The sequence below is a fragment of the Pongo pygmaeus genome, chromosome 4 (genome assembly GCF_028885625.2).
Source record: "Pongo pygmaeus isolate AG05252 chromosome 4, NHGRI_mPonPyg2-v2.0_pri, whole genome shotgun sequence".
Taxonomy (NCBI): domain Eukaryota; kingdom Metazoa; phylum Chordata; class Mammalia; order Primates; family Hominidae; genus Pongo; species Pongo pygmaeus.
This window is the reverse complement of record NC_072377.2, coordinates 123,814,974-123,842,500: the sequence shown is the minus strand read 5'-3', so window position 1 is coordinate 123,842,500 and position 27,527 is coordinate 123,814,974. Positions and strand designations below refer to the sequence as shown.

The 27,527-nt window shown below is 35.3% G+C and overlaps 1 protein-coding gene across 1 annotated transcript in view; it reads right to left on the bottom strand.

Annotated features, from left to right (window-relative positions):
- The window catches only part of HSD17B4 (hydroxysteroid 17-beta dehydrogenase 4), a 97,573-nt gene that overhangs the window by 52,881 nt on the left and 17,165 nt on the right, over positions 1-27,527 (bottom strand). Inside the window, exons 3-12 of the mRNA XM_054488195.2 lie at positions 23,033-23,140; positions 22,588-22,647; positions 21,330-21,351; positions 21,187-21,233; positions 19,566-19,650; positions 18,048-18,235; positions 7,795-7,886; positions 4,648-4,672; positions 2,898-3,026; positions 291-394 (exon numbers count right to left, since the gene is read on the bottom strand). Coding sequence (XP_054344170.1) covers positions 291-394; positions 2,898-3,026; positions 4,648-4,672; positions 7,795-7,886; positions 18,048-18,235; positions 19,566-19,650; positions 21,187-21,233; positions 21,330-21,351; positions 22,588-22,647; positions 23,033-23,140 — 860 coding nt within the window. The remainder of the gene's footprint in view (positions 1-290; positions 395-2,897; positions 3,027-4,647; positions 4,673-7,794; positions 7,887-18,047; positions 18,236-19,565; positions 19,651-21,186; positions 21,234-21,329; positions 21,352-22,587; positions 22,648-23,032; positions 23,141-27,527) is intronic.

The window sequence follows — 27,527 nt, the reverse complement described above, 5'->3', positions numbered from 1 at the left end:
ACAGTGTTAGAATTCATCCTGAGCCATCTCTTCATGTGGCTCAACTGTCCTGAATTCTCTGTATGTTGAAATCAGGCTGTATGTTATAAAGTCAATCATAAATGATTCCTGAATAAATCCTCTATTTTAAATTATCTCTGCTACTACTTCTCTCCATTATTAGAGACTGAAAGAAAGTAACTGTATCCAAAAGAAAAGAGAAAGAAGTAGGGGAGGAAGAAAGCAGGGAGGGAAGCAGGGAGGGAAAGTCTCCAGAGAAGGCAAATGCTTTAAGCTTTTTTCCCACTTACAAATCCTGATGTTGCTGTAGACGTTGCACGACTAGTATGATTTGCTGAAACTCCTCCTTCTGAATCTATTTTACTCAGAACTTCAATTATACTGCCAGTTGATTCTAAAATTAAAAATGAAAAACAAAAAAAAATAAAGCTTTGTTAAAGATGTGACTAAGAAAAGCTATAATATGCTACATAATTATTCCTATAACATTCAGCAAGCCTGCTACAGAGCCTCCATTGCCACTCATGAACTGAATGTATGTCAGGCTATTGAAGGAAAAAATTGCAGAAGACTGAAATAGGCCAAAAATAAATGGACATCTTCAATGAAATACAAGACATTGTCTAGCATATCCTTCCCTGGTTATCTGATTCTAAGGCGGCTCTGGGCTTTCCATTGTCTTTAAGCTATTTCACAACCTTTAAAGAGAAATACTTGTCTATAGACATGCAATTTGTCTGATGGAGAGATCACTGACTCCTCCTCTCAACAGATTTCCATTCTTCCCAGGATGAAAGAGTGCCAAGATTACCTCCTCACCCCTACTCCCAGTTCTTTGTACAAGTAATAGCTCTGAAGATAGTATCACAAATTCTTCCAGAGAAAATCATCATCATAACCAATGACTCCAGACAGGGATCAAAAGCTGCTGTTCTGCGGGTCTAAAAGGTTAACAAAGGAGGCTCATGGGGCATCCACATATCCACAAGATATTCTGAAGGCCCTGGGACCTTTCTAACAAACCTTAGAGACATGGGCTTCCTTCTGAACTCAGACAAAACCATAACCAAAAATTTTTAATTTTTGTAAAAATACAAAAATTAGCCAGGCTTGGGGGCACACGTCTGTAATCCCAGCTACATGGGAGGCTGAGGTGGGAGAATCGCTTGAACCCAAGGGGCAGAAGTTGTAGTGAGCTAAGATCACGCCACTGTACTCCAGCCTGGGAGACAGAACAAGACTCTGTCTTAAAAATAAATAAATAAATAACCAAATTACAGAGTCTGAGAAGACCAGAGATATCTGCCATTCCTGATGACACCAGTAGAGAGGTTTCTTGCCTATTAATCTTCCCCCAACCATCCCATTCATAATGCTATCTAGAGGGAAGGCTATTTAGTTGAAAGCCACCTCCTTCCAGAAATAGACAACTTGAATTACTTCTTAGCTCAAACACTGGCTAGTTTAGCTTTTCCTGGGATTTAGTTCCATCATCTGTAAAATAAAAACACTAGAATAGATGCTCTGGAAAGTCAATTCTTACCAAAGAGATCATTTTTTTTAAATTGTGCTTCAAATAGAGGTATCTTTTCACTTATAATTAGTTATAATAATTCAGTTAGTTAGCTTTTTAATAAGTTTAACACTTTTGAGGCAGAAATACTTTTTGAGATAAATATCAGAGGAAAGCTTTTACTATTCTTTCATTTGTTTTCATGGATAAGTGACTGTTATTCATAGAATAAATTTCTCAAATGTCTAAATATAAAATACAAAAATGTTACCATTTACGACATAACAATCATGTTATCATCTGATTGAGAATAAGCATAATGAAAATTTCAGTGAGTATTCCAGTAGGTAGGAAAGTATCATTAAGGAGAAAAAAAACCAGAATAGTCATTTTTCAAATATATTCTTCTATCAAACTGTAAATATTACATTACTATGAGAAAAAAAAGTTTTTCTATAAAATGACCCTGACTCATGATCTTTTCAGAAACATACTTCAAATTTCATATATTACATGCATATGTGAGTTACACTAGAAAAAAAAAATCTGACTTTTATTTGGTTATCTATTTCTGTGGTATGTCATAGGAGATTAAATAATTCAAGTTAATAAGCAATTATTAAGTTCTTTCTATGAGTTCAGCACTATGCTAACACCAAATATATACAAGAAGTACAAACAAGATACAGTCTCTGCCTCAAAACTTACCAGGCAATTAAGAAACCATACATTCATGAAACAAAAGAAGTGGAGAACAGTTAAAATTAGATGCTCAAGTGCTAGGAGTTCAGCTAACAGAAAAATCAATATACCCTAGAATATCTGGGCAGGTTTTGTTGAACATCTGGGGCTTGAGTTTTTCTAAAGAAGCATTAAGATTAGCAGAGGAGATCAAAGGTAGAAGTATGTTAGAAAAGCAGAGAAACAGTAGCAAAGACAAAGTGCTAAAACAAAGCCACATTTATGCACTAAACAGAAAAGAGCTAAGCCTAAATAATAAAAAGGCTTAAATAATCTTTTTGAGAAAGAAAGAAAAATATGGTAAGATTGGGAGCATATGGGTAGATAATGGAAGACTTTGAAACCAACCATCAGTGAGGATGTAAGTGCATTCAGCACAAATGAGTAAACATCTTATGCTATCCATCCCCCAATCACACATAAACCCAAAAAACAGAATAATACAGCTGAAAAACTGACAGTCAGAATAACATAAATGTCTTAAATGTGAAGAATTCTAATATCTACTAGAGCAGAAAATATGCTATAGACGATTCAAGTGTCTTAACACTACAGTTAACACAGAAGACAACTCCATAAGAGAAGAAAATGCTTGCTGCCTCTGATTCCCCAACCAGGGCTAACTGACGGGAACTCTCTTTACCTTGGATACTCTGAGGCTTGCTGGCATTCTCAAAGTCACAGATCTTCTTCCAGTTAGCCTTGACTGCCTCAGGAGTCATTGGGTGATTCTTTTGTCTTACAATAGCTCCAAGAGTCCGCTCCCAGCGTACTGGTTATAGAAACAAAACTAACATACTGAGCACATAGTTGAGAGACAGAAAGTAAGATGCGTAAGAACCCTTTCATTTTTAAAGAGAAAGGAAATTCAGAAAAAAAGGGATTCTAACTCCTAAAGAGTTTTACCATAAGCCTTAAAATGAATTTTTCCTAACAAACCCATTAGGATAACGTCAATTTAAAGAAACATTTGAAGCTGAAGGGAAAAATTTCTCCTCTGACTATGCTAGACAGTATTAAAGGTAGAATGTTATGCTGTATGTGAAAAAGTTTAATTATATAATAATCACATCAAAAGACTGACTTTATGACCACAGATCCCCAAAGTAATATACTTCATTCTTCTTGTTTATAAAATAAAGATAACTGAATAGAGTTTCACTGAGTTAGCAAACTGAAGACTAATAGTAAATAATAGGTCAAAGACTTCAGTTAACAAAAATTTAGTGTAACAGGTGGCCCCAAATAACTCTCCCCTACCTTCTCTTTGCTCTACCTCTATTTCCACAAGAAGTCAGTTAGAATGCACAGATTCATAAAAACCATTACTGCTGCATAAGGAGAATTTTTAACGTTGTTTTCTTTTTAAAAACCAGAGGTATAAATAACTACTAATAACCTTATTTAAACATAATAGTCAGACATTGATGATTGTTAAACTGAAGATTTGTCTTTGGGAATGACAGAAATGCCTGTGTCTAGAGCTTTCCTATTGATAAAGTGCCAGATATAGCTTTTACTGCAAAACCTCATGTTCCTTTTTTAAATGAATGTAATAAGACACTCAAAAATGCTTCAAGAATATAAGCCACTTTAACAATTAGAGAAAATGACCATTAATTCTAAAAATATTATACTACTACAGCAATGCCCTCGAGAGATAGCAATCTTTTAACTGATTCAGTTAATTGGATTAATTTTGATACCCATAGCCAACTAAATATAAGCTGAGACATAGAAATTTTCACAATTTTTTTAATGCCATAAAGCAATTCTCAAATTTGGAGTTCACAAGGTTTGAGAGATGGGGTAGGAGAGGGTTGAAGCCAAGTAAATTTACTATTGGGCTAAAGCAGAATAATTCCCATAAATCAGCTGCAATTTTTATCCCAGTAAGTTGTCCAATGTGATTCCTCACTCCCCTTGATGTCTCCTGCTTCATGGAAGAAAATAATTACATGGGAAAATTGGAGAACTTGCCTGCTGCTCTAGAATAGGCTCAACCCATCTTTTTCCAAAACAGCTCTCCCTCCCACTCACTTCTCTGCTGAAACAGCAAGAACAAGCATGTGGGAAGTCAAAGACATGGGAGGATGATTATCAATATATGCTGTCTGAAGGAATAGCCAGTTCTGAATAAAACAGGACAAGTCCTGAATAAGGACTGCCTACAGGAAGAATAGATAGGGTCTAGGGTCTTGAAAGGGCCACAGACCTATAGGACAATCACAATGTTTAAAATACCTGTTGCTATAGCAATGTTTAAGTTTGAATATGTAAGCACTATATCCAATGGTTAGGCATATGACAAAAATCTTACCCACCTCAACTGGATATGCAGGTTTAAAGATAAAGAAATAATCTATACAAACCAAAAACTGAGAGAGACTTACATTTTCCAATCCATCCTGCTCCAACCTACCAAAAAGAGGGGAAAAACATTATACCATCTAATGTGAAATCACTAATACAATTTTTTTAATTAAAAAAAAGTCAGCTCCTTTACTAGGAGTATTAGAATTCAAGGCGACAGGAGATGAAAATAATACAGCTCTATAAGAGTCCACTGGCCCCCATGACTTTGCACTGTTCATGTTATCAGAGCACAAACATAAAACAGCACAATGAAGTAGAAATGCATGTAATAGAAAAGAATGAATCTGATGTCAGAGACCAAGGCTTGACACAAACTTGTCTATTGACTACCCTGGCCAAATTATGTGACCTGCCTAAATCCAAGTTTCCTCAAATGTAAAATAAAAATGACAGTACATATTTCATGTGGTTACCATGAAGCAAACAATATAAATAGTACACTGCCTAGCATATCATGAGATCCAAATAAATGTCCCTCTTGAAGGACCTACTGAATTACAAAAAAACCAAAGCCAAATAAAGAGTATTTGACTTAGTGACCTACATTTTAATGAAACATCTTTATGCAGAGATAAGACAAATGACCAATAATAACTGCTACCCAGAAAGATAAATTTTTCACTTCTATAATTTTTTCTAGAGGTCATTCAAGAAAAATCCTGAAAAAAAAAAAAAAGGCTGATGTAAAGAAAATCTGTTTGTCATGACTTCAAACACCAGAACTACAATGTACCCAAACTTATCACAAAAATTTCATATGCATATGATAGAATAAATGTATCAGCAGACATCTTAGTGGCTCTAAGTTCAAGGGTGTGGCTTTTCATCACCCTCTGCCTCTATATTAATATGCCTACACCTTTTATGATACAACCAGTCAGCCTTGATAAAGTTACACTAAACAAATCAGCAGTGGTTTTGATAACAGGCAAAATAACTACCACTTTTTACTGTATTTTGGAAGGGAAGTAATAAGCTACAAGCTCCTCTCAGGTGCTAAAAACAATTGCTCCAGCTGAGCCAAAAATATTTGTATCTGCCACTCTAGATATCTATCAGAATTTCAAAAAGTGGCAATTTACTTTCAAGGTTTAAGTCAGGATATTATGCACAGCTCGTAGTATATTTTATCAATCATGCATGCCAAATGTTCCTCACTAAAAATGTTCACAATATAGTAAAAGAAAACAGCAACATAACAAAACTTCATCTGCAGCATTATCCTAATTGTCTGTGTGTTCTGAGTGTATAAAATGCCTATCTAGGCCGGGTGCGGTAGCTCACGCTTGTAATCCCAGGACTTTGGGAGGCCAAGGAGGGCAGATTATTTGAGGTCAGGAGTTCCAGACCAGCCTGACCAACATGGTGAAACCCCATCTCTACTAAAAATACAAAAATTAGCTGGGTTTGGTGGTGGGTGCCAGTAATCCCAGATACTCAGGAGGCTAAGGCAGGAGAATCACTTGAATCCGGGAGGCAGAGGTTGCAGTGAACCAAGATCACGCCACTGCACTTCAGCCTGGGCAACAGAGAAAGACTCTGTCTCAAAAAAAATAAAAATAAAAAATAAAACACATATCTAATAAAAGACTGGAAGGAAAGACATAAAAATATTCATACTAGTTCTCTCTGGATAGTGATAATGTAGGCAATTTTTATTTTATTTTTTATATGGTCTTATATATTCGAAATTTTCACAAACAGCACATATTATTTTTGTTCACAAAGTCAGTAATAAACATAACTGTAAAAGATAAATAGTTTTTAAAAATTCCTTAATGAGGGCTGGGCATGGTGGTTCATGCCTATAATCCTAGCACTTTGGGAGGCCGAGGCGGGTGGATCACAAGGTCAGGAGATCGAGACCATCCTAGCTAACATGGTGAAACCCCGTCTCTACCAAAAAAATATAAAAAATTAGCCGGGCGTGGTGGCGGGCGCCTGTAGTCCCAGCTACTTGGGAGGCTGAGGCAGGAGAATGGCGTGAACTCGGGAGGCGGAGCTTGCAGTGAGCCGAGATCGTGCCACTGCACTCCAGCCTGGGCGACAGAGCGAGACTCCGTCTCAAAAAAAAAAAAAAAAAAAAAAAAAATTCCTTAATGAGGTAAAAGAAGAGCAGGCAAAATTTTGAATTACAGATGGCTTGATATTATTAAATTTTCCTCTTCTATAAAACAGAGTTGTAAAGTTCTTTCTACCTCTGCTATGCCACAATTCACATCCAATGGCTGTGATTAGGAAAGTGGAGGTGCATATCTCTGCTTAGAGATATGTAGACTGTTTTTTTTTTCTTAATTTACCCATCAGCTTTTTATTCAAATGAAATAAGCTAATATATCCCTCACTTTAAATTGAGCCAGGTTTACAACAGGTTCTGTATACAACAGGTTCATTATTACTACAGATAATTTAAAATGGGGGGGGGGTCTAATATACAACAGTTTAGGCTAGAAAAAAGAGATCAAACTCAAATGAGTAATCAAAAATACATAAATTGGCTTTAAAAGGTCTAAAAGAACTTTCATCAGTGAACAATGGATCTCACTGCATGATGGGATTATGTGTGGATAATTATTTTTATAATAAACATTTAAAGCTCTGCAATAAAGAAAAACAGAAAAGTTCATTTTTTATGTAAAAATAAATAATGTTATATTTATTGACCTATCACACAAGATTAAATTCCTGCTATACTGATAATTAAAATTGGTGGGTGAGTGCTATGTATTAGGCCTTATGCCAAGGGTTTAAAATATGACTTGTAGTTGTCACAAGAAAGTCCCAGAAAACTAAAGCTCAGGAAGGTCAAATCAGCAATTCCCAGAATAAGAATTCAAAATCTGGCCTGGTTGACTCTAAACTCCAAGCTTCATCTTTCCACCTTATCATTCAGCTTCTTAAATAATGAAATTTCCCACATTTTGACCGAACAGATCAAACCAGTCACATTTTCATTTGGTAGGAATGTTACAAATGTAGAACTAAGTAAAAACAGAATTTATAAAGTTACTATTACTTTCCAAAAAATGGATATTAGTCAACACTTTTAATTATAACATAGACACAATATTTAAAAATATACAAGTGATGTCCACTGGTACAGATTTTTACAAATGTAAGCAACTGGAGAAAACTAATAAGAGAAAACAGGAAGGTGCAAATACCTCAAACAAGCCACCATTCTCCTCACAACTCTCATGACAAAGCCAAAGGACAAGGGGTGCCACATACTCTGGCTTCAGGGCTTCCACGAGATCTGAAACAAAGAATATACACATATCTTATCAATCATTTTACTAAGAATTTCTTACTTATAAAATTATAGGTAATTCAGAGACCTTTAAAATAAGAACAAAATTAGTATGTACATAACTAGTCTAACATTTAAGGCTTTGGGAAGAACTTTTTTAAATCTCAACTGAGCCATTTCTAAAGGGCTCTCAGGCTTCTAAAATTGTAAGTATCAGACACACCCTTCCAAGATGAGTAACATATTGATACTATTCAGAAGAAGAAAAGTTAGAACTGCCTAGACAAAGATTGGTGAGCAAAACTGTATTTAACATGAGAAATTTGGGTACCATTCATTCCCAAAATTATTCTATTCTCCAACAAGAATCTAGAAAACCACAAAACAGCCTAGACCATTATAGTGGCAGATAATGATTGAGAGTGCTGAATCCTAACCACTAGACCACCAGGGTAGGCAGATAATGATTGAAATAGACCTTGAAGACATCACTGATGAGTGCACAAAGTATAAGAACTAATTTCCCACTGCATATGTTACCTTTTTGACTTTTTAAAAATTAATATATAATAGTTGTACATATTTTGAAGGGGCATGTGATATTTTGACACCTTATACGATGTGTAATGACCAAATCAGGGTAACTGGCATATCCATCAACTCAAACATTTATCTTGTCTTTGTGTTGAGAACATTATAAATCTTCTCTTCTAGCTATTTTGAAATACAAAATAAATTATAGTTAACTATAATTTCTCTATTGTACTATCAAATACTAGAATTTATTCCTTCTATCTAAGCTTACTTTCATAGCCCTTAGCCAACTTCTCTTTACCACTGCACCCTCTCTGTGAGTAGCTTGGTGAAGCAGAAAGGTACTACATGAAGAACATGAAGACTTTGATTTTGGTACTGAACCTGCTATGCAAGCAACTTAGGAACCTGAGCCCATCATTCAACTTCCCTGGGCCTGTATCTTCATCAGTAAGCTAGTAATTTAAATGCTTCCGCTTCCTATGCCACCAAGTTGTTCCAAGGCTCAAATGAGATACAATTTGTATCTTACAATACCTTAAATGCCATAGAATTTTATCTAAAAGACCAAATAAATGCAAAAATTGTGAAATGACAAAATACAATTTTGTATTAATGTGTTAAAGTAAAAAAGATGGTGTATATAGTCCTGTAAATTAAAAAGTAGTTGCAAAAACTCTTCACTTTATAGCCTCTAAAAGCTCTCAAAAGTACACAAGCATTCCAATGGCACCCTGCCTTCCATTTTTCATTATATGCATGAGGAAAAAACGAAAGGAAGACTCCAACCATCTCAAATTGTACAATAAAACAAATTATTAACTTAAATACCCATTCATCTCAATACATAACATTCCTCTAATTTCCCATATATCAATTGGCAAAACTAAATGCTAAAGGATATTTATGTACAGGGATTTGGATATTTGAGTTGAGTAACTTCAAACTGAATGCGAAACAAACACATCTATAAAATGCAACAGAGTATCTATTACCTTAGATGAGAAAAAAGAAAAGAATATAAGCCACATACAAAAAAATATGTCTGCCTTGCAGTTTATGTTATATATTATCACTAATAATATAAGCAAATATTCTTGCTTTCCAGTTCATTCTCAAACTCCTAGGTTAGCCAGCATCTATTAAACTCAATTTTATAAATAAAAAACCAACCTCAAGAGAGTAAATAAAAGATCAGAGAAGTTCCATAGCTATTAAGATATAAAGTTATATGAAATCAAAAATAGAAAGGTTTACTTACTCAACCCAGTGTTTCTTCCACAATACTAGATGTCAGGATATCTAGCATTACAGTGAGCCAAGTACTCTGAGGAATACTTCTACTTCCAGAAATGAGATTCTTTTAAAGCATTACTGAGATAAAGAAGGTATCCTCCAACCAGAAAAAAAAAAATAGAAAAGAGTCCCTAGTGCTACATGCTACAGGGAAGGCAGGGTTGCCCTGAGAATGATACAAATAACAATACTGATACCTAGGTACTCAGAGATAGGCCAGCATCAAGATGGGGTCCTAAACCTAAACTGTTCTACACTGAACTTCAACTTTTAAGGAAGACTGAAGCAGACCAAAATTGGCTATGCTTCCTGGTGACCAGCAGTAGCAAAGACAGATCCTCTCTGAAGAAAACATTGCCAATTTAGAACACAGAACAAATACAAAAAAAGATCAGGTAAACGCTGGTAGTTAGAAATCACCAAGCACACAATGAAGGGAAGCCACTATGAGTAAAAGTTAAAAGAAACAGCAGATTTAAACTACAATGGAATAGAAATGTTGGAATTTAAAATATATTATAAAGAAAAGTTAACTATTGATTAGCATTTGTACCCTTCCTGACTCAACAATTTTACTTCGAAGTACAAATCCTAGAAAAATTCTTGTTCTTGTTATCCAGAACACATGTACAAGAATAAAAGCAGATTAATTAAAAAGCAACCCATATGTTCATTAATAATAATTAAGTAAATTCACATAACAGTCTTGCAGCAATATAATCAAATGAGCTACAGCTTTATATAAATCTTAGAGCCCTAAAATTGCATGGAAAGACAAAGTACAATTCCCCAAAATTTTTTTAAATGACAAATGTCATAAAGATCAAAAACAAGAAAACCAAACAATAAAGTGTTTATTCATGTAATTTTTATTAAAAAAATTAAAGGTAAGGGAATGAATATTCTCTTTAAGTGATTACCTCTTGGGGGAGGAAATGGGGTGAGGTAAAAAGGTAACAAAAATAGACACGAGTTATGGAAATGCTCCAGTTTGGGGGCCGCATGACAGCAAGTCATCAAGATGACCTCCAATGACCCCCATGTCCTCTAATTTATCCCTTTTTGTAGTCCTTTTTCACAGTGTACCAAGGCTAGTCTGCGTGATCAATAGGATAGGACAAACGTGATGGTACATCTCTTCTGAAATAGGTTATAAAAGACACTGCAGCTTCTGTCTTGGTGACCCTCTCTTTCAAATCATTAGCTCTGGGGAAAGCCAGCTGCCATGTCAAGAGCAGTCCTATGGAAAAGCTATATGGTGAGAAACTGAGGCCTCCTGACAACAGGTAGGAAGGAACGGAGGCCTCTTGGCAACTGCCATGTGCACAAATGAGCTTGGAAGTAAATCCTCCAAGCCAAGCTTTCAAATGACTACAGTGCCAGCAAACATCTTAATTAAAACATCATTAAAGACCTAGAAGCAGAACCTCCTAGCTAGGCTAAATTCCTGACCCTAGAAATTGAGTGAGATAATAAATGTTTGCTGTTTTAATCCACCAAGTTTTAGAGTAGTTTACTGCAGAGCAGTAAATAACTAATACAGCTTGGAAAGTTAGTTCCTGGATACTCATTATAGGGTTTTATTTTATTTCACGTAAGAAACATGTAAGTCATATACATTATTTTTCATGTATCAAGTATATTTCAAAGGGGAAATGAAATAGCAAAAATGTCTCCAGACATTACTCATAATATCTGGTTCTTTAACAAATAATTCCTTTAATTGCCCATAAGGAAATATTTTAGAGGAGGAGAAGAAAAGCTTCAGGTCAAAATAAATTTTCAGATATTCTAAACTATAAAAGAGTAAGAAAAAAGCAGAATAAAAATAATAGAATTTTAGGACTAGAAATAATAGTCCCAAAATTAAAGGAAATTTAAAAATGATCTATAACTCTCTTACTTTGTGGAAGAGAAAACAGATCCAGAAAGATTAAGTCATTTGCCTAAAGTAGACTTTATTTTCTAAACTTCTTTTACTAGAGCATGGTAGGCATAAAGGATTAAACATTTACCTAATGCCTTTAGTGGTCCAGATCTGTTCAAATAAATGATGGCATATTCCCAAAGAAAAACAAATTTAAAACCTGAAGTTTTAAGTACTTTCTTGAAAACATACTGCTTCCCCAACAGTCTAGAACCCATGGCCAAAAGTGACTAAAGGTAGAAATCTAACAAAGGGATGATCAGCACAAATTCTAACTAGCGGTTTGTCTCTTGGTATGAAGCAGGGGGGTAGAAAGAAGGTACAAAGTTAGATGCAAGTTATTGGCAATGTTCCAATTCTTGGGTTGAGAAGTGAGTTCATGAACATTCATTACATTTTCATGCTTTATTTCTTATCTGTAACCTATACTGTTTTGTGTCTATATAGTATCACACTTAAAAGGAAACAAATAAATTATATATCTTTCACATAATATGATTCTTCAACAAGAATTCCTTTGACACGACTATGAGAACATAAAGAGTTTTTAAAGAATAAGAGGCTTTAAAAATGGCTCTGCTGTCAAGGAAACAGGGGAAAAAATTAGATCTCAGGTCCAAATAGGTGTTCTACACTAAAGAAAATTGGTTAGACACAGCTCTTGGCAAAGGCTGCAAAGTACTGCTGTAGTATTACAAATCCCAAGTTCTAAAATGAATGTTAGTTCAAATGTGGAAAATATATGGTACCGTAAGTATTTGTGTTCCATGGAGTAGCTAATTTTAAAATAATTTCATCAGTTATTTTGTACCTTTTCACAGAAGCTACTTTTAAAGTATTATGTAGATTTTCTTTTCAAAAATATATAAAAACCTAGAGTACCAAAAACCACAGTTCTCCATAGTCAACTATTATATATATATTGTATAAGTAAATAAAGGTAGGCTCTCAAGTATCCATTTAAATGTTTAAAGAAAGTGGAAAGACTCACACTATCTCATTCCAAGACTTCATATAAAACTAGAGTAATCAAAACATCATAATATTGCTGAAAGGACAGGCACACAGATCAATGGAATAGAACAGAGAAGCCAGAAATAGACCCAGGTGTAAGTAGTTGATTGATTTTCCACAAAGGTGAAAAGGCAACCCAAATCAAGAATGAGGAATAGTCTACAGAACAAAAGAACTAGATTCTTAAACAAACAAACAGCTTTTTTTCTTTTTAAGGGAGGGTCTCAGTCCATTACCCAGGCTGGAGTGCAGAGGTGCAACAGTAGCTCACTGTAGCCTCGAATTGCTGGACTCAAGCAATCCCTTCACCTCAGCCTTCCAAGTAGCTGTGACCACAGGCACAAACCACCCTGTCCAGCTTGACTTTTTTTAAAAAAAGAGAAGATGAACTATTATGTGTTAAAGGAAACTTAAGAGCTATAACAACAAAAATGTCTGTGGACCTTGTCTGGATCCTTAGTGGAATAAACCAACTTGAAAAATATCTCTTTCTAGACACCAAGAAAATTTTAATATGAATTTGGTAGGCAAGTTATTCTGTTTGGTTATGATAATGGCATTGTGGTTACAATGTCCATATCTGTTAGATATTCATTTCCAAGTGTTCATTAGGTAAAACATAATGTCTAGGATTTACTTTGAAATATTGCAGAAGAAAAGGGAGAAGGTGATCAAAAAATGAAACAAAATTGGCTGTTGACCATTTGCTGAAGCTGAATGATGGGTACAAACAGTTCTTAACTTTCTTTACTCTTATGTATATTGGAAAGCCACACAAAAAAGTCTTTTCTTTTACACAAAGAAACTATGACCATAAAAAGCATTTTTTAAAATTATGGAACATGAATAAGGTAAAATACAATGCAACCATTAAAAGATACCCTGCACTATTTTATCAAATGGGAAAATGTTCATGATATGGGAAAAGATAATAATAATTAGACTTCCAGTTTGCACTCCAACATAAAAAGAGCTTGGAAGTTGTTACTTCCATCCTCAAACCAAGATAAAAGCTTAACAAGCTAAAAATCAACAACTCTGCTTATCGGCACCAGAGAATTCAGGTCACAGGGCAAATCACCATCAGGAAAACTGGAGACAAAGGCAAATTCAGAAAACCCAGCTTACTGAGATAGAAGCCTCCAGAGCCCAAGCAGTTAGAACACTTAAACAGTAACTGACAAATTGCTAGAGGTTGAATGTGGACTTGTTTCATCTTAGGAGGGCCCAAACTTAGGAGGAGAGTCCAACACTTTTATAAGTTTTACCTCCAGAATTTCCTACCACACAGTGAAGATGAGAGAAAAATCCCCTCATGCTTTGGACAAGACAAGGGGGAAGAAACCATTTTGAAATATGCCCAGAGTATTCTATTCTACTTAAGGCCTGCTCTGAAGAGAAACTACTTTACCAGAGCCTTGTCTGACCTAGGGGAAGAGTGATTAGACAGTTGGAACTTCTCTAGCTTTCCCATCTCAAATGAGGGAAGGAAAAGAAAAAAAGAAAAAAAAGACTAAAAAACTCTTCTGAAGGTCCCAACCCAGGACTCTGACCCACTAAAAAAATGGAAATTTAATAAGAGTACAGAACACTTCCCCTCCCCAATACCTTACCACTCCATCAACAGGGCTCCAGTATAATAACAATTACAAGTGAGAGCTCCAAGATACAAACTCTATTTAACAAAGAGTTTCTAAGGAAACTCAAAGACAACAGAGTATAAAAAAACAAGAACAGAGAGGAAACAGAAGCCTCTGATACCCATAGCTATAGTAAATAATAAACACAGCCTAACTCCTAACAAGATAAACATAAAACCTCACACTAAAAGCCTATTAATCTCACTTGCTATTACTCAGTAGTATTATTTTTTACTTTCAACAAAAAAATTGCAACCCATGTTAAAAGGCAAGAAAAAGCACAGGCTAAAGAGACAAACATTAGAACCAGATTCATATATGGCAGAGATTTGGAGATTACCAGACAAGGAATTTAAAATAACTATGATTACTGTGCTTAGGGCTCTAATGGAAAAAGTGGATAATACACAAGAACAGATGGTTACTTTAAGCAAAGAGATAAAACTCTAAGAAAGAATCAAAAGAAAATGCTAGAAATCAAAACCATCGTAAAAGAAATGAAGAAAGAATCAGTGACCTTGAAGATATGTCAATACAAACTTCCTGCACGGAAACGCAAAAAAAGAATGAGAAAAATGGAACAGAATATCTAAGAACTGTGGGACAATTACAAAAGATATAACATGCATACAATGAGAACCCGAGAAGAAGAAAAAGAGAATAAGCTGAAGAAGTATTTGAAGGAATGATGGCTGAGAATGTTCTAAAATTAATGACAGACACCAAACCTCAGGAATCTCAGAGGACACCAGGCAACATAAATATCAAAAATCTCCACCTAAATACATCATACGCAAACTGCAGAAAACCAAAGATAAGGAGAAAATCTTGGAAGAAGACAGAGAGGAAAAAAAAATGCCTTACCTATAGAGGAATAAGGATAAGAATTATGTCACACTTCCTTTCTGAAACCATGTAACCAAGAGGAAAGTGATGTGAAATACAGGCATATCTCATTTTATTATATTCCACTTTATTATGCTATGTAAACATTGCGTTTTTCACAAATTGAAGGTTGTGGCAACGCTACATCAGGCAAGTCTATCAGCGTCATTTTTCCAACAGCATGTGCTCACTTCATTTATCCATACTGGCATTTTTTAACAATGAAGTGGTTTTTAATTAAGGCATGTATATGGTTTAGATCTACACATAATGCTATTGCACATTTAAGAAACTACAGCATAGTGTAAATATAACTTTTACATGCACTGAGAAACCAAAAAATTTATATGACTTGCTTTATTACAATCTTAGCTTTATTGTGGTGATCTACAATCAAACCTGCAACATCTCCAAGATATGCCTGTATTTAAAGTGTTGAAAGAAAAAACCACCAACTGAGAATTCTGTATCCAATGAACTTATCCTTCAAAAGTAAAGGAGATTAAGAGAACAGAAAGACAAGCTGTTGCGGGAAGTCAGGGACCCCAAACAGCGAGACCGGCTGAAACCATGACAGAAGAACATGGACTGTGAAGATTTTATGGACATTTATTGGTTCCCCAAATTAATACTTTTGTAATTTCTTATGCCTGTCTTTACTGCAATCTCTAAACATAAATTGTAAAGATTTCATGGACACTTATTACTTCCCCAATCAATACCCTTGTGATTTCCTATGCCTGTCTTTACTTTAATCTCTTAATCCTGTCAGCCGAGGAGGATGTATGTCGCGTCAGGACTATGTGATAATTGCATTAACTGCACAAATTGTACAGCATGTGTGTTTGTGCAATATGAAATCTGAGCACCTTGAAAAAAGAACAGGATAACAGCAATTGTTCAGGGAATAAGAGAGAGAACCTTAAACTCTGACCACTGGTGAGCCGGGAAGAACAGAGCCATATTTCTCTTCTTTCAAAAGCAAATGGGAGAAATATTGCTGAATTCTTTTTCTCAGCATGGAATGTCCCTGAGAAAGAGAATGCCCACCTAGGGGTAGGTCTCTGAACTGGCCCCCCCGGGGCATACCTGTCTCTTATGGTTGAGACTGCAGGGGTGAAATAAACACCAGTCTCCCATAGCGCTCCCAGGCTTATTAGAAAGAGGAAATTCCCACCTAATAAATTTTGGTCAGACTGGTTGATCTCAAAACCCTGTCTCCTGATAAGATGTTATCAATGACAATGGTGCCCGAAACTTCATTAGCAATTTTAATTTCGCCTTGGTCCTGTGGTCCTGTGATCTCGCCCTGCCTCCACTTGCCTTGTGATATTCTTATTACCCTGTTAAGTACTTGATGTCTGTCACCCACACCTATTCGCACACTCCTTCCCCTTTTGAAAATCCCTAATAAAAACTTGCTGGTTTTTGTGGCTTGTGGGGCATCACGGATCCTACCAACGTGTGATGTCTCCCCCGGACGCCCAGCTTTAAAATTTCTCTCTTTTGTACTCTGTCCCTTTATTTCTCAAGCCAGCCGACGCTTAGGAAAATAGAAAAGAACCTACGTGATTATCGGGGCAGGTCCCCTGATAACAAGCCACAGACTGAAAAAAAAATTTCTAAAACATATATCTGATAAAGGACTTGTTTCTAAAATATACAAAGAACCCTTTAAAATTCAAGAAAACAAACAATCCAATTTAAAAATGGGTGAAAGATGTGAATAGACATCTCAACAAAAAAGACAAATAAATGCCAAATAAGCACAGGAAAAAAATGCTCAATACCATATGTCACTAGGTAAGTGCAAAATTAAAACAATAAGATGTCACTACATATCTATTAGAAAACCTAAAATCCAAAATGCTGACAATAAAAAATGCTGGCGAGGATGTGGAGCAACAAGAACTCTCATTAATTGCTGGTGGGAATGCAAAATGACACAACCATTTTGGAAGATAGTTTGGCAATTTCTTACAAAGCTAAACCTAGTCTTATCATAGCATCCATCCAGCAATCACACTCCATGGTATTTACCTAAACGACTTAAAAACTTATGCCCACACAAAAACCTGCACATGAATGCTTATGGCAGCTTTATTAATAAGTGCCAAAAACTGGAAGCAACCAAGATCTCCCTCAATAGATGTATGAATAAACAAATTGTAGTATATTCATACCATGGAATATTACTGAACAATAAAAAGAAATGAGCTTCAATCCCTGAGAATTCAGGAAGAAAAGGGAGAGACAAACAGGTGAAGCACAGGGGATTTTTAGGGCAGTAAAACCATTCTGCATGACATTATAACAGTGGATACATAACTTTATGCATTTGTGAAAACCCATACATTCGTACAACACAAAGGGTGAATCCCAGTGTAAACGACGAACTTTAGCTTATCATAATGGCTCCATACTGGTTCATCAACTGTAATAAATATACCACTCTGACCAAAGATGTTAATAACAGGGGAAACTGTGGGAGGTAAAGTATAGAAGAATTCTCTGTACAATTTTTCTGTAAATCTAGAACTGCTCTAAAAAAAAATCTATTTTTACAATAATTATTATGAAACAGGAAGAATATTACCCCATTCTGTAAAAAAAAAAAAAAAAAATTATGAATATCTATGCAGAGAAAAAGAATGAAAGTTTTTATCGATGTGGTAGAATTATGGGTCATTTTTTATTTTTTCCTTTGTGCTTTTGTAAATTTTCCACAATGAACACAATTTACAGATAATGCTTTTGAAATTTAAAAAAATAATAATTTTTAAGTATTCAGAAAATTAAATACTTTTGCAAAGCTCACTCCACATAGATTTGTAAGTAACAGCACTGAAAAATATAAGCTTGCTTACTTACCTTCAGGCATAACTGTCTGAGTCATCCGTGATCCCGCATTAGGAGCAATGGTGTTACAATGAATGTTGCTTTTCCTGCCTTCAATTGCAAGAGAATTTGCAAGGCCCAGAAGACCCAACTTTGCAGCACTATAATTGGCCTGGCCAAAGTTGCCATATATTCCTGAAGCTGATGAAGTCATAATAATCCTAAAAAGAAAATCAATCTCTCAATATCATCTTTTCCATAATTTGATAACATTGCAACTCTAACTCTGTTTTGGTACTATTGCACCTATCAAAAGCAACTATGTGTACTGTCATTAGCTTCTTACGATCATGATTTATGTATCTAAAATAATATTAATATATAAGTAATCTCTCAAAATTCAACTACAAGATTTAACTGTTTTAAAAAGATTCTCTGGCCAGAACCAAATGATCTTAGACTTATGCTTTACAACCACAAAATAACCTGGTAACATATGTTAAAATTTTAGCAAGAAATATTAAATCGAACAGTTCTAATTTTTCAGTCCTCATCACTTTGCCTCTCTCCCTTTCTGAATAATATTAAATGCCTCATTAAAACAATGCCATCTCAAAATCTGACCCAACCTCACTCACTCTACTTAGGCTAAGTAAAATAAATCATATTATTTATTTTCAGAAACTGTTAGGACCAGGATAAACTAGAAATCTCCAACAAAAACAGGCATCACAAGCAATTTGTTTCTATTAGGTATGTATGAATCCTAAAGTAACAGGAATGACCTCAGCACTAGAGTGCAACAGAGGACATGGACTAAAGCGTACTAGCACTGCCACAATGAGTTACTTATCTAGGAGCAATCATGAGGGGTCCTACAGTTCCTAAACAGTTTATAAAGACTAACTCACGTCTGACTCGTACCAGCCAGCAGGGAATAGCCATTCATCTCTCCCCAGCTGGTAAGACATGAAATAATATTCGGGTTACAGAATAAGGTATAGCCGAATCCTCAATGTGTGTACTATTTTCTAAAATGCCAGAAACTAAGGCAGGAAGATTACTTGGGCGCAAGAGTTTGAGACCAGCCTGGGGAACAAAATGAGATACTGTCTCTACCAAAAAATTAAAAAATTAGCCAGGCGTGGTGGCACATACCTGCAGTCCCAGCTACTTGGGAGGCTGAGGTGGGAGGACTGCTTGAGCCCAGGAGGTAAGGCTGCAGTGAGCCATGTTCATGCCACTGCACTCCAGCCTGGGCAAGAATGAAACTATGTCTCAAAATAAAATAACAATTGCCAGAGAGCAGCAAGAAAATCTTTAATAACAAAAAGAGGTAAAAAATAAATATAAAGCTTTCCAGCTCAGCCAATCTGTGACTAAATTATACCAGTTTAATGAGGGTATGTGCCAAAACCATATGTTAAAAGCCTGTACATATTCCTCAATGTCATAAATCATTTCACAACACTTCACATAATCTTCCCCTGTACACAAGAACCACCAGACACAACATCTTCAATCCCCCTTGACAACCACATGCAACTCTACCTTCCATATTTCTGTTTCTTCATGTGTTCCCATGCTGCCCGTGTCACTTGGAATGAACCCCGCAAATGAACTCTGTGGATTATATCTAAAACAATAAATTATTTTTATTAAATATTTTGTGAAAACTTAGATAGGCATGTCTGAGAATCAACATAAGCCATGTTGTATTTATACAAAGATGTTCATTTTATACCTAATGTATAAAATCACCTACTGTCACACCCCAATGAGTATATTTTGCCTTTGTTCCAGTTATGCTACTAATCAATACTTCACACCTAGAACTACAACAGCTTTCCTCATAATTTGTAAAATTAATGTAATACCTATACACATCTAAATATAATGCTACGCCCTTATTTATGCCTACTTTATATAAAAATTTGCTAATATAAAATCCAAGATTTTTATAAATATAACTGGCACTCAACACTAACATCAGTTAAAGCATAATCATAAACCACATAGCTCATTAAGAAATATTTACAAAATACTCGCTAGATCCCTATTGTTACCATTTGCAAATGAGTGAGAGGCCTGTTTTCACAGATTTCGATCTAATGAACAGACCACTTATGAAACATTCAGACAATTCTAGATTTTAATTGTCAAGATTTTTAAGCATTCTTACTTATTTTTGGTAAAACAAATGTTTTCATGTGTATATCAGAAGAAGAATGTAAGAGTGAAAAAAGGAACTAAAAAAAAAAAGAGAGGGAGAAGAGTAGTCAGGAGTAGTGGGCTTAGTAGGATGGAATCAGAGAAGGAAATACCTCAGTCCCATTGCAGCACCAAGAAAAGCACCAACATAGGCCCCCTTTGCCAGCAAATCCTATCTTTCTCAGCTTCTTTTTTACCCCAGTTGTTACAAGGGAAGCAGAAACTAAAAGCTCTTCTTAGCTTAATTCTAAATCAAAGATATTAACTCTTCTTCCAAAAGACGGTCAGGCAATATTCCCCCAAAACACACTCTATAAACAATGATACAATTGTTTCACCTCAGTTGCCATGCCTCCCACTGTCTCAGCCACCACTGTCCATTTTAGTTCTGATGGCCAATGAAAGTAAGGACAAAGAGGAGCAAAAGAAAAAAAAAATTCTTAACTGTGATTTGTTATTATCTAAACTCAATCTTTCCAATTCAGAAAGAATGGAAAACTTTCCTATTTACTAGAAGCTTCAAAATTATATCCAGGTTTTGTCCTAACCTAAGATCTCCATCATTTTTAGTGCACTAGACTCCCTTACATATCCTGCTCCTGTTCTTGAAAAAGATTCACACAGCTGGATAAGCACGTTAAAGGCTGTTAAGAGTTAATACTGCTAGAAAATGCTGACAACCTCTTAAGGAGAAAAAGAGGGGAGAGGGAAACCTGAAGAAATAAACTCCTTTTAGATAACTTCTAAACAAATGATTTAACATTTTTTAAACATATTAAATGTTTTCTAAAAGAGGCTACTTCTAACTATTCATTGTTTTCAGTATACAGCTTACTCATCATTTATATTAGCAGCAAAAGTAGATAGAAGCAGGTTTTTCCTTAAATGTATAAATTTGTCAAATACTAAAAAGGCTAAATGGATAAGTATGTTCCCCAGAGACATATTAAAAACAACTTACCCCAGTCTTCGTCACTTATCCTAGCAAAGGAACGATCCCTCAGAATTCTAAAAAATCAATGTTGTATAGTGTAAAAGGAGGAAAGTATATGCTTTTTAAAAAAATTATATACACATCACTAAAAATGAAAAAGAAATACTCACCCAGCATTGTTGACCACAACATCTACAATATAAAAAGATCCAAGTCACATCTAAAAGCAAGCATATTAGTTTGCATTTGCTTACAACTCACATTTCTCCCAAAACTGGCTTTTTTTAACCATGAAAAAGTAAATATAATAGGTAAAGAGTGCTATCAAAACAAAAGTCTATACCTATATCAAAAAAATTGACTCACAAAAGCCTAAGTATCACATTATATCAAGCACCTTCCTCTCAAACTAATATCTATAAATTTTCCCATCTCTCTATCAAAATTCTATCCACTTATTTATAGAATTAGCCATTTTACAACTCTTAGGTTCTAAGGAATCAGAACTATAAGCCATTCTACACTTAACCTCAAAATTCACTTAGCAAGTTAAAGTTAGATTTTTCCCTTGCCACTCAAAACTAAAAAGTCCAAAAAGAAAACCATTAGAGTTACAAACTGATGCCTTATCTTGATACATAATTATTTTCTCACTATGAAAGAAAATAATTATTTTTTAAGGTTCAGCCCTCTTGTGGCTATTTTCACCAAGTGATTTCACATTTTTGTGGTTTCTATCCCTGTCAGATGATATGTGAACATGGTTCTTATGAGTTCAATCAAACATAATTAGAAAAATAAATGTAACAGACCAAACAAAAAAGGGAGAGCACATTCAATTAAGAATAAGTAATGTTTCTCAGATTGTAAACATGTTGGGCTTACCTTCTATGATGTCTCCATCTAGTAGTTAAATAAAAGAGTGTGTGGGACTAAACTGGGAAGATTAGCTACAGAAATAACAAACTCAACAATTTATTTGAAATACTTCTTAAAAATTGAGATTTTTATTATAGAGAAATCATCTTAAGTAATTTGAAAGATATTGGATCATTTTAATCCAAATTATTATAATTATCCAAAAGAATCCACTGGGTCCTCTATTGCCAAAATATTGGTTTATTTTTTTAATCTTATAAACATCTTTGAGGTTTAACTGAATTATTTTAAAAAGGGCACTGAGTAAATGCTCATAAGTTTTTTAAAGCACTTAAGGTGCAAAAAAACAAACTCAACACTATGTCCATAAAATTGCCAACTCAATTAAGCCCTTTATGAAATAAGTAAAATAATCAACTTATAAATCAAATTTTAAAATGTGATTATGAGGAAAGAGGTATCTGTTTAGTAAATGAAAGTCAACTTAAAAATATTTCATTAGGAAGGTAGAAGTTGCTCCATAAGAGCCATAACACAAAGAAACATCACCTATTCTTCCAAAAGCATCCAGGGCTGTCTTCACAACCTTCTCTCCTTCTTCCACTGAATCTGAGGGAAAGGAAAATTTGTATGAAATTTCGGCAACCTTCCTTCCAAAGGACTTCTAAATTCTGTGGGTCAGAGTACACAACAGATACTATTCACCCAACAGAACTTAGAAGAACATATCCATATCTACAATAATTTACTAATTATATCATGTGCTCACTAATAAAAATAGTAAACAATAGAACAAAGGTTAGAATCATGAAATAGTCTACATTAAAAGTTTTAAAAATTCTCACATATATAAAATATGTAGTCAGAGAACTTTGGCAGACTTAGAAAATCATAATTATACTGGAATACTGAGATATTTGCTCAAAGATTATTAATGTGACAAATAGCATTAGTTGAAGGAAAATAAATAGTATAGTTCTCTCAAATACCATACCATAGTTGGCCACTGCTTTTCCACCTCTCCTTCTTATTTCTTCAACAACCTTATCAGCAGCTAAGGAGCCTTTACCAACTCCTTTGAAGTCCCCTCCCAAATCATTCACTGTAATGCAAAAACAAGCAAACAACAATTAATTATTCTAGACTTTCAAAATGTGTGTGTGTTGTGTGTGTGTGGAAAATGAAATTCTAATTACTAGCACATCTCTTCAGTCATCTGCCCAATTCCTTCCTACCCTATCCCATCTTACTAAACACAACACAGTCATTTTCAAAACATTCCTCTTCATTTTTGAATACAGACATAAAGAAAGAGCAAAAATATTTAAACACAGGTTCTTCTCATGAAATTTTTAACTGTGTGGTGTTTTTCCTCTTTCAAAAAGTGAAAAAGACTGGGCATGGTGGCTTATACCTGTAATTCCAGCACTTTGGGAGGCTAAGGTGGGAGGACTGCCTGAGCTCAGGAGTCTAAGACCACCAGCCTGGGCAACATAGCAAGATTTCATCTCTAATAAAAACCAAAATAATTAGTTGGGCATTATGGCATGTACCTGTAGTCCCAGCTACTTGGGAGGCTGAGGTGGGAGGATTGCTTGAACCTGGGAAATCAAGGCTGCAGTGAGCTATGATCATGCCACTGCACTCCAGCCTGGGCAACAGAGCAAGACCCTTTCCAGAAAAAAAAAAAAAAAATAAGCAGGGAAGAAAAGTTAAAAAAAAAAAAAATGATTCAACCCACTTTTCAGCAAAAGAAAAGAAAAATGTGAAAATCACTTTAAGATTAAATACACAGGAAAACAAAACTACTATGAGATTGATCAATCCTACTTCCACGTCTTTATCCAAAAGAACTGAAATCAGAAGAAAAACTGACTTGAAATTCTCTTCAAATATCACAGGATATTAGCACTCCAATGTTCACTGCAACACAATTCACAATAGCTAAGATGTGGAAACAACCTAAATGTCCATGGATAGGTGAATGAATAAAGAAAATGGGGTATATACATGCAATGCAACATAATTCTGCATTTAAAAAGAATAAAATACTGCAATATGTGATAATATGAATAAACTCTGAAGACACTATGTTAAACGAAAAAAGTGAGTCACAAAAGGACAAATACTGGCATGATTCCACTTACGTGAGGTATCTAAAATATCAAAACTCATAGAATCAGAAAATAGAATGATGGTTGCCAGGAACTAGTGAGATGCTGGAAATGGAGAGTTGCTAACCAATGGGTATAAAATTTCGATTACGTTGGGCCGGGCGCGGTGGCACACGCGTGTAATCTCAACACTTTGGGAGGTCGAGGCGGGTGGATCACCTGAGGTCAGGAATTCAAGACCAGCCTGGCCAACATGGTGAAACACCGTCTCTACTAAAAATCCAAAAATTAGCTGAGCATGATGATGCACACCTGTAATCCCAGCTACTCAGGAGGCTGAGGCAGGAGAATTGCTTGAACCCAGAAGGCAAAGGTTGCAGTGAGCTGAGATCATGCCACTGCACTCCAGCCTGGGCAGCAGAGTGGAAACTCTGTCTCAAAAAAAAAAAAAAAAGTTTCAATTATGCAAGATAAATAAGTTCTACAGATCGGCTATACAACATACCTATAACAATACTATATTGTACACTTAAAATCTTGTGAAGAGGATAGATGTCGTTAAGTATTCTTACCGCAGTAAAAAAGTTTTTAAAGATTAAGCATACAATGTTGAAATATCTTCTCCATAAGAAAGTCTTTATGTATAAGAATGGTGATTTTAAAAGAAACATGCATGAGCTTAAAATATTAGAAAATCATATTTTAAGTTTTTACAACACACAGTGTCTAAAATGAAAGAAATGAAAACTATTTATCAAAAGAGGTCAAAAATTACATACAGAAACATATGTTTAGTCACTAATTTATACCATAACTCCATGTTCATATGTTTAACTGATCACACTTACCATATAACATCTCCCTATATCCAATTATATATTTACAAACATTAATTGATAATTTACTATTTGCAAGAAAATCTACAGAGGGACACACAAATGTATAAGAATGGTGTTTGCCCTCAAAGAGTTTATAATCTATTGAAAGTTAAGTATGCGATGGCCACAGTAATACACAGATTTTAGCATAAAGTAAATATCCAAGCCAACATAATCAAATAAGAACAAATAACAAAGTTAATTTACACAATAATTTATGAAAAAATTTACAAAATAACATGCAAAAACTAATAAAAAGATACATAGATAAATGCCAAGTAACTTGGAAAAACAGAACTTAAGAGAATTACTTGAAACAAAGAATCTGCATTGTGAAATGATCTTCTCCATAGGGTTATTGCAGATTTTGAAAGCTATAACAATAAAAAAGTTACTAATTAATAAATAGCATAATGGTATATATGAAAATGTAATAGTTATGATTAACACAATTTTTTTAAACAAGATTTTTTTTTCTTCTGAAAAACTGCTCTTTTTAAAACTGGTGTGAGAGTTGAAAGTGGAATTGGATAAATAAGTAATGGGATAATATGGAGAAAAAGCCAACGCCTAAAATCAGCTAAGGCATATATATTTTCACTTAACTTTTTAAAAACAGGAAATGAGTTTTTCAAAATGTGGACTGAGATTTTTTTCTGACAGTATAATATGATAAGTCTTATTGAAAATAAAAGTGTTACAAGACACAAAATAATAGAAAGAGGCTTATATTATCCCTCAAGAGATGGAAAAAGTGTTAGGATTCTCAAAAGACTGAATTCTTATTAATTGTTCATTTCAATGCAATTATTCAAAGACAGGAAACAACCAGTTAAAAAATCAAGATTTTAAGACAGCTAACAGTCTTTTATGACCCTTTTTAAGCACAAGAAAGTTCAAAAGCAAATTAGAAAACGTGATACTTAAGTGAAGAAAGCATTGTTTGATTGTGCAATAAAACACTACCCCCAAGTGGAAATTTTACAAAGCACAACCAGGCAGGCAAGCATTGAAAGCTCGATAAATAATTTATTGAGATCAATCATGGACAGTTAAATAATATTGGGGTAAATTTATCTCAAACAAACCTCTACATTAGAGACCACTAAATTGACACTGACCCATTCAGCAATCCCACTATCACCAGAGCGAAATCACAGAAATTAAAATCTTAACTAGAAAAATACTGGTTAGATGTCATCAAGATGGCCAACTAGAGGTGCCCAATCCTTGTCTCCTTCGCAGAGAAGGATCAAAACAACAAATAACAGCACTCCAGGTAGAATGTCTAAGAGAGAACATGAAAATTCAGCAAGGAAGTGACAAAAACCCTCTGAGGCACAGAAACTCTGCATGGCAGCTTAGAGGGGGAAGTGAAGCATCCAGACGGAATCAGCTTATAGCTTACAGGGACTTCCCATTGTGGGCAAAAGGTTAAGTGGGGGATACCCAAGAGTCACCATTACCATCACAAATACCTGCAATTACAGACCCTGAGCTCAGTATAAGAACCTGCCTGGAGTATACACAGCTGAATTGCTCCTGAAAAGGAACACAAGCTGAGTCCTCCCCATTCCATGAGACCCAAGCTGTTATAGTATGACACCATTTTGGGAATGGAACCACTGGTGGTGTGCATTGTGACCTGGAGGTCAATAGCCCAGACACCTCCACATCCTAGGGGTGCCATCTGCCATCATCCCACCATGCCCACACAGAAGGCTGCAGGATCATCACCACAACTAGTTTCAGTGGTACCACTATGACCTCAGCACCTGAGTCCATGCAGCACCCTACACTTCAAAAAAAAAACAGACATTCAAGTACAATGGGGACACTGCCACCAGGAAGAGAAAGGCTAACATACTCATTCCCCAGAGACTGAGAATTAGCCTGGCCAGCATCTATCACCTCAAGCAACCATGACCTATCTAGCAGTACAGCAACCATGTGCCACATGTGCCCCATATGGACCAAGACAACTGACACCACCAGCAACCCTTCCCCCTCCCATGGAGGATCTACCATGCACCATGCTCATCCACCAGGGACTGACAACTAACCCATCTGGCAATCCCTGTTCCCAGCAAAACCGTGCCACTGTCTCCACAAACACCAAAGTCAAGGCCACTGAGGCACATACAGACACTGCTGATGTTGATTACAGCCAAAGAAATCACAAGGCAATTACACATCTGTGCCCAACCAGAAGCTAAACCAAACACCTAACCTAACTGATATATAGAGAAAAAAGTCTTTCCCTACAAAAGTTAATTCATAAAAGTGGAAGATATGACTGTTCTACTAGACACACAAATATCAATGTAGGAACAAAAGAAATACGGAAAAACAGGCCAGGTGCAGTGGCTCATGCCTGCAATCCCAGCACTTCGGGAGGCCGAGGCAGGTGGATCACTTGAGGTCAGGAGTTCAAGACCAGTATAGCCAACATAATGAAACCGCATTTCTACTAAAAATAACAAAAATTAGCCAGGCG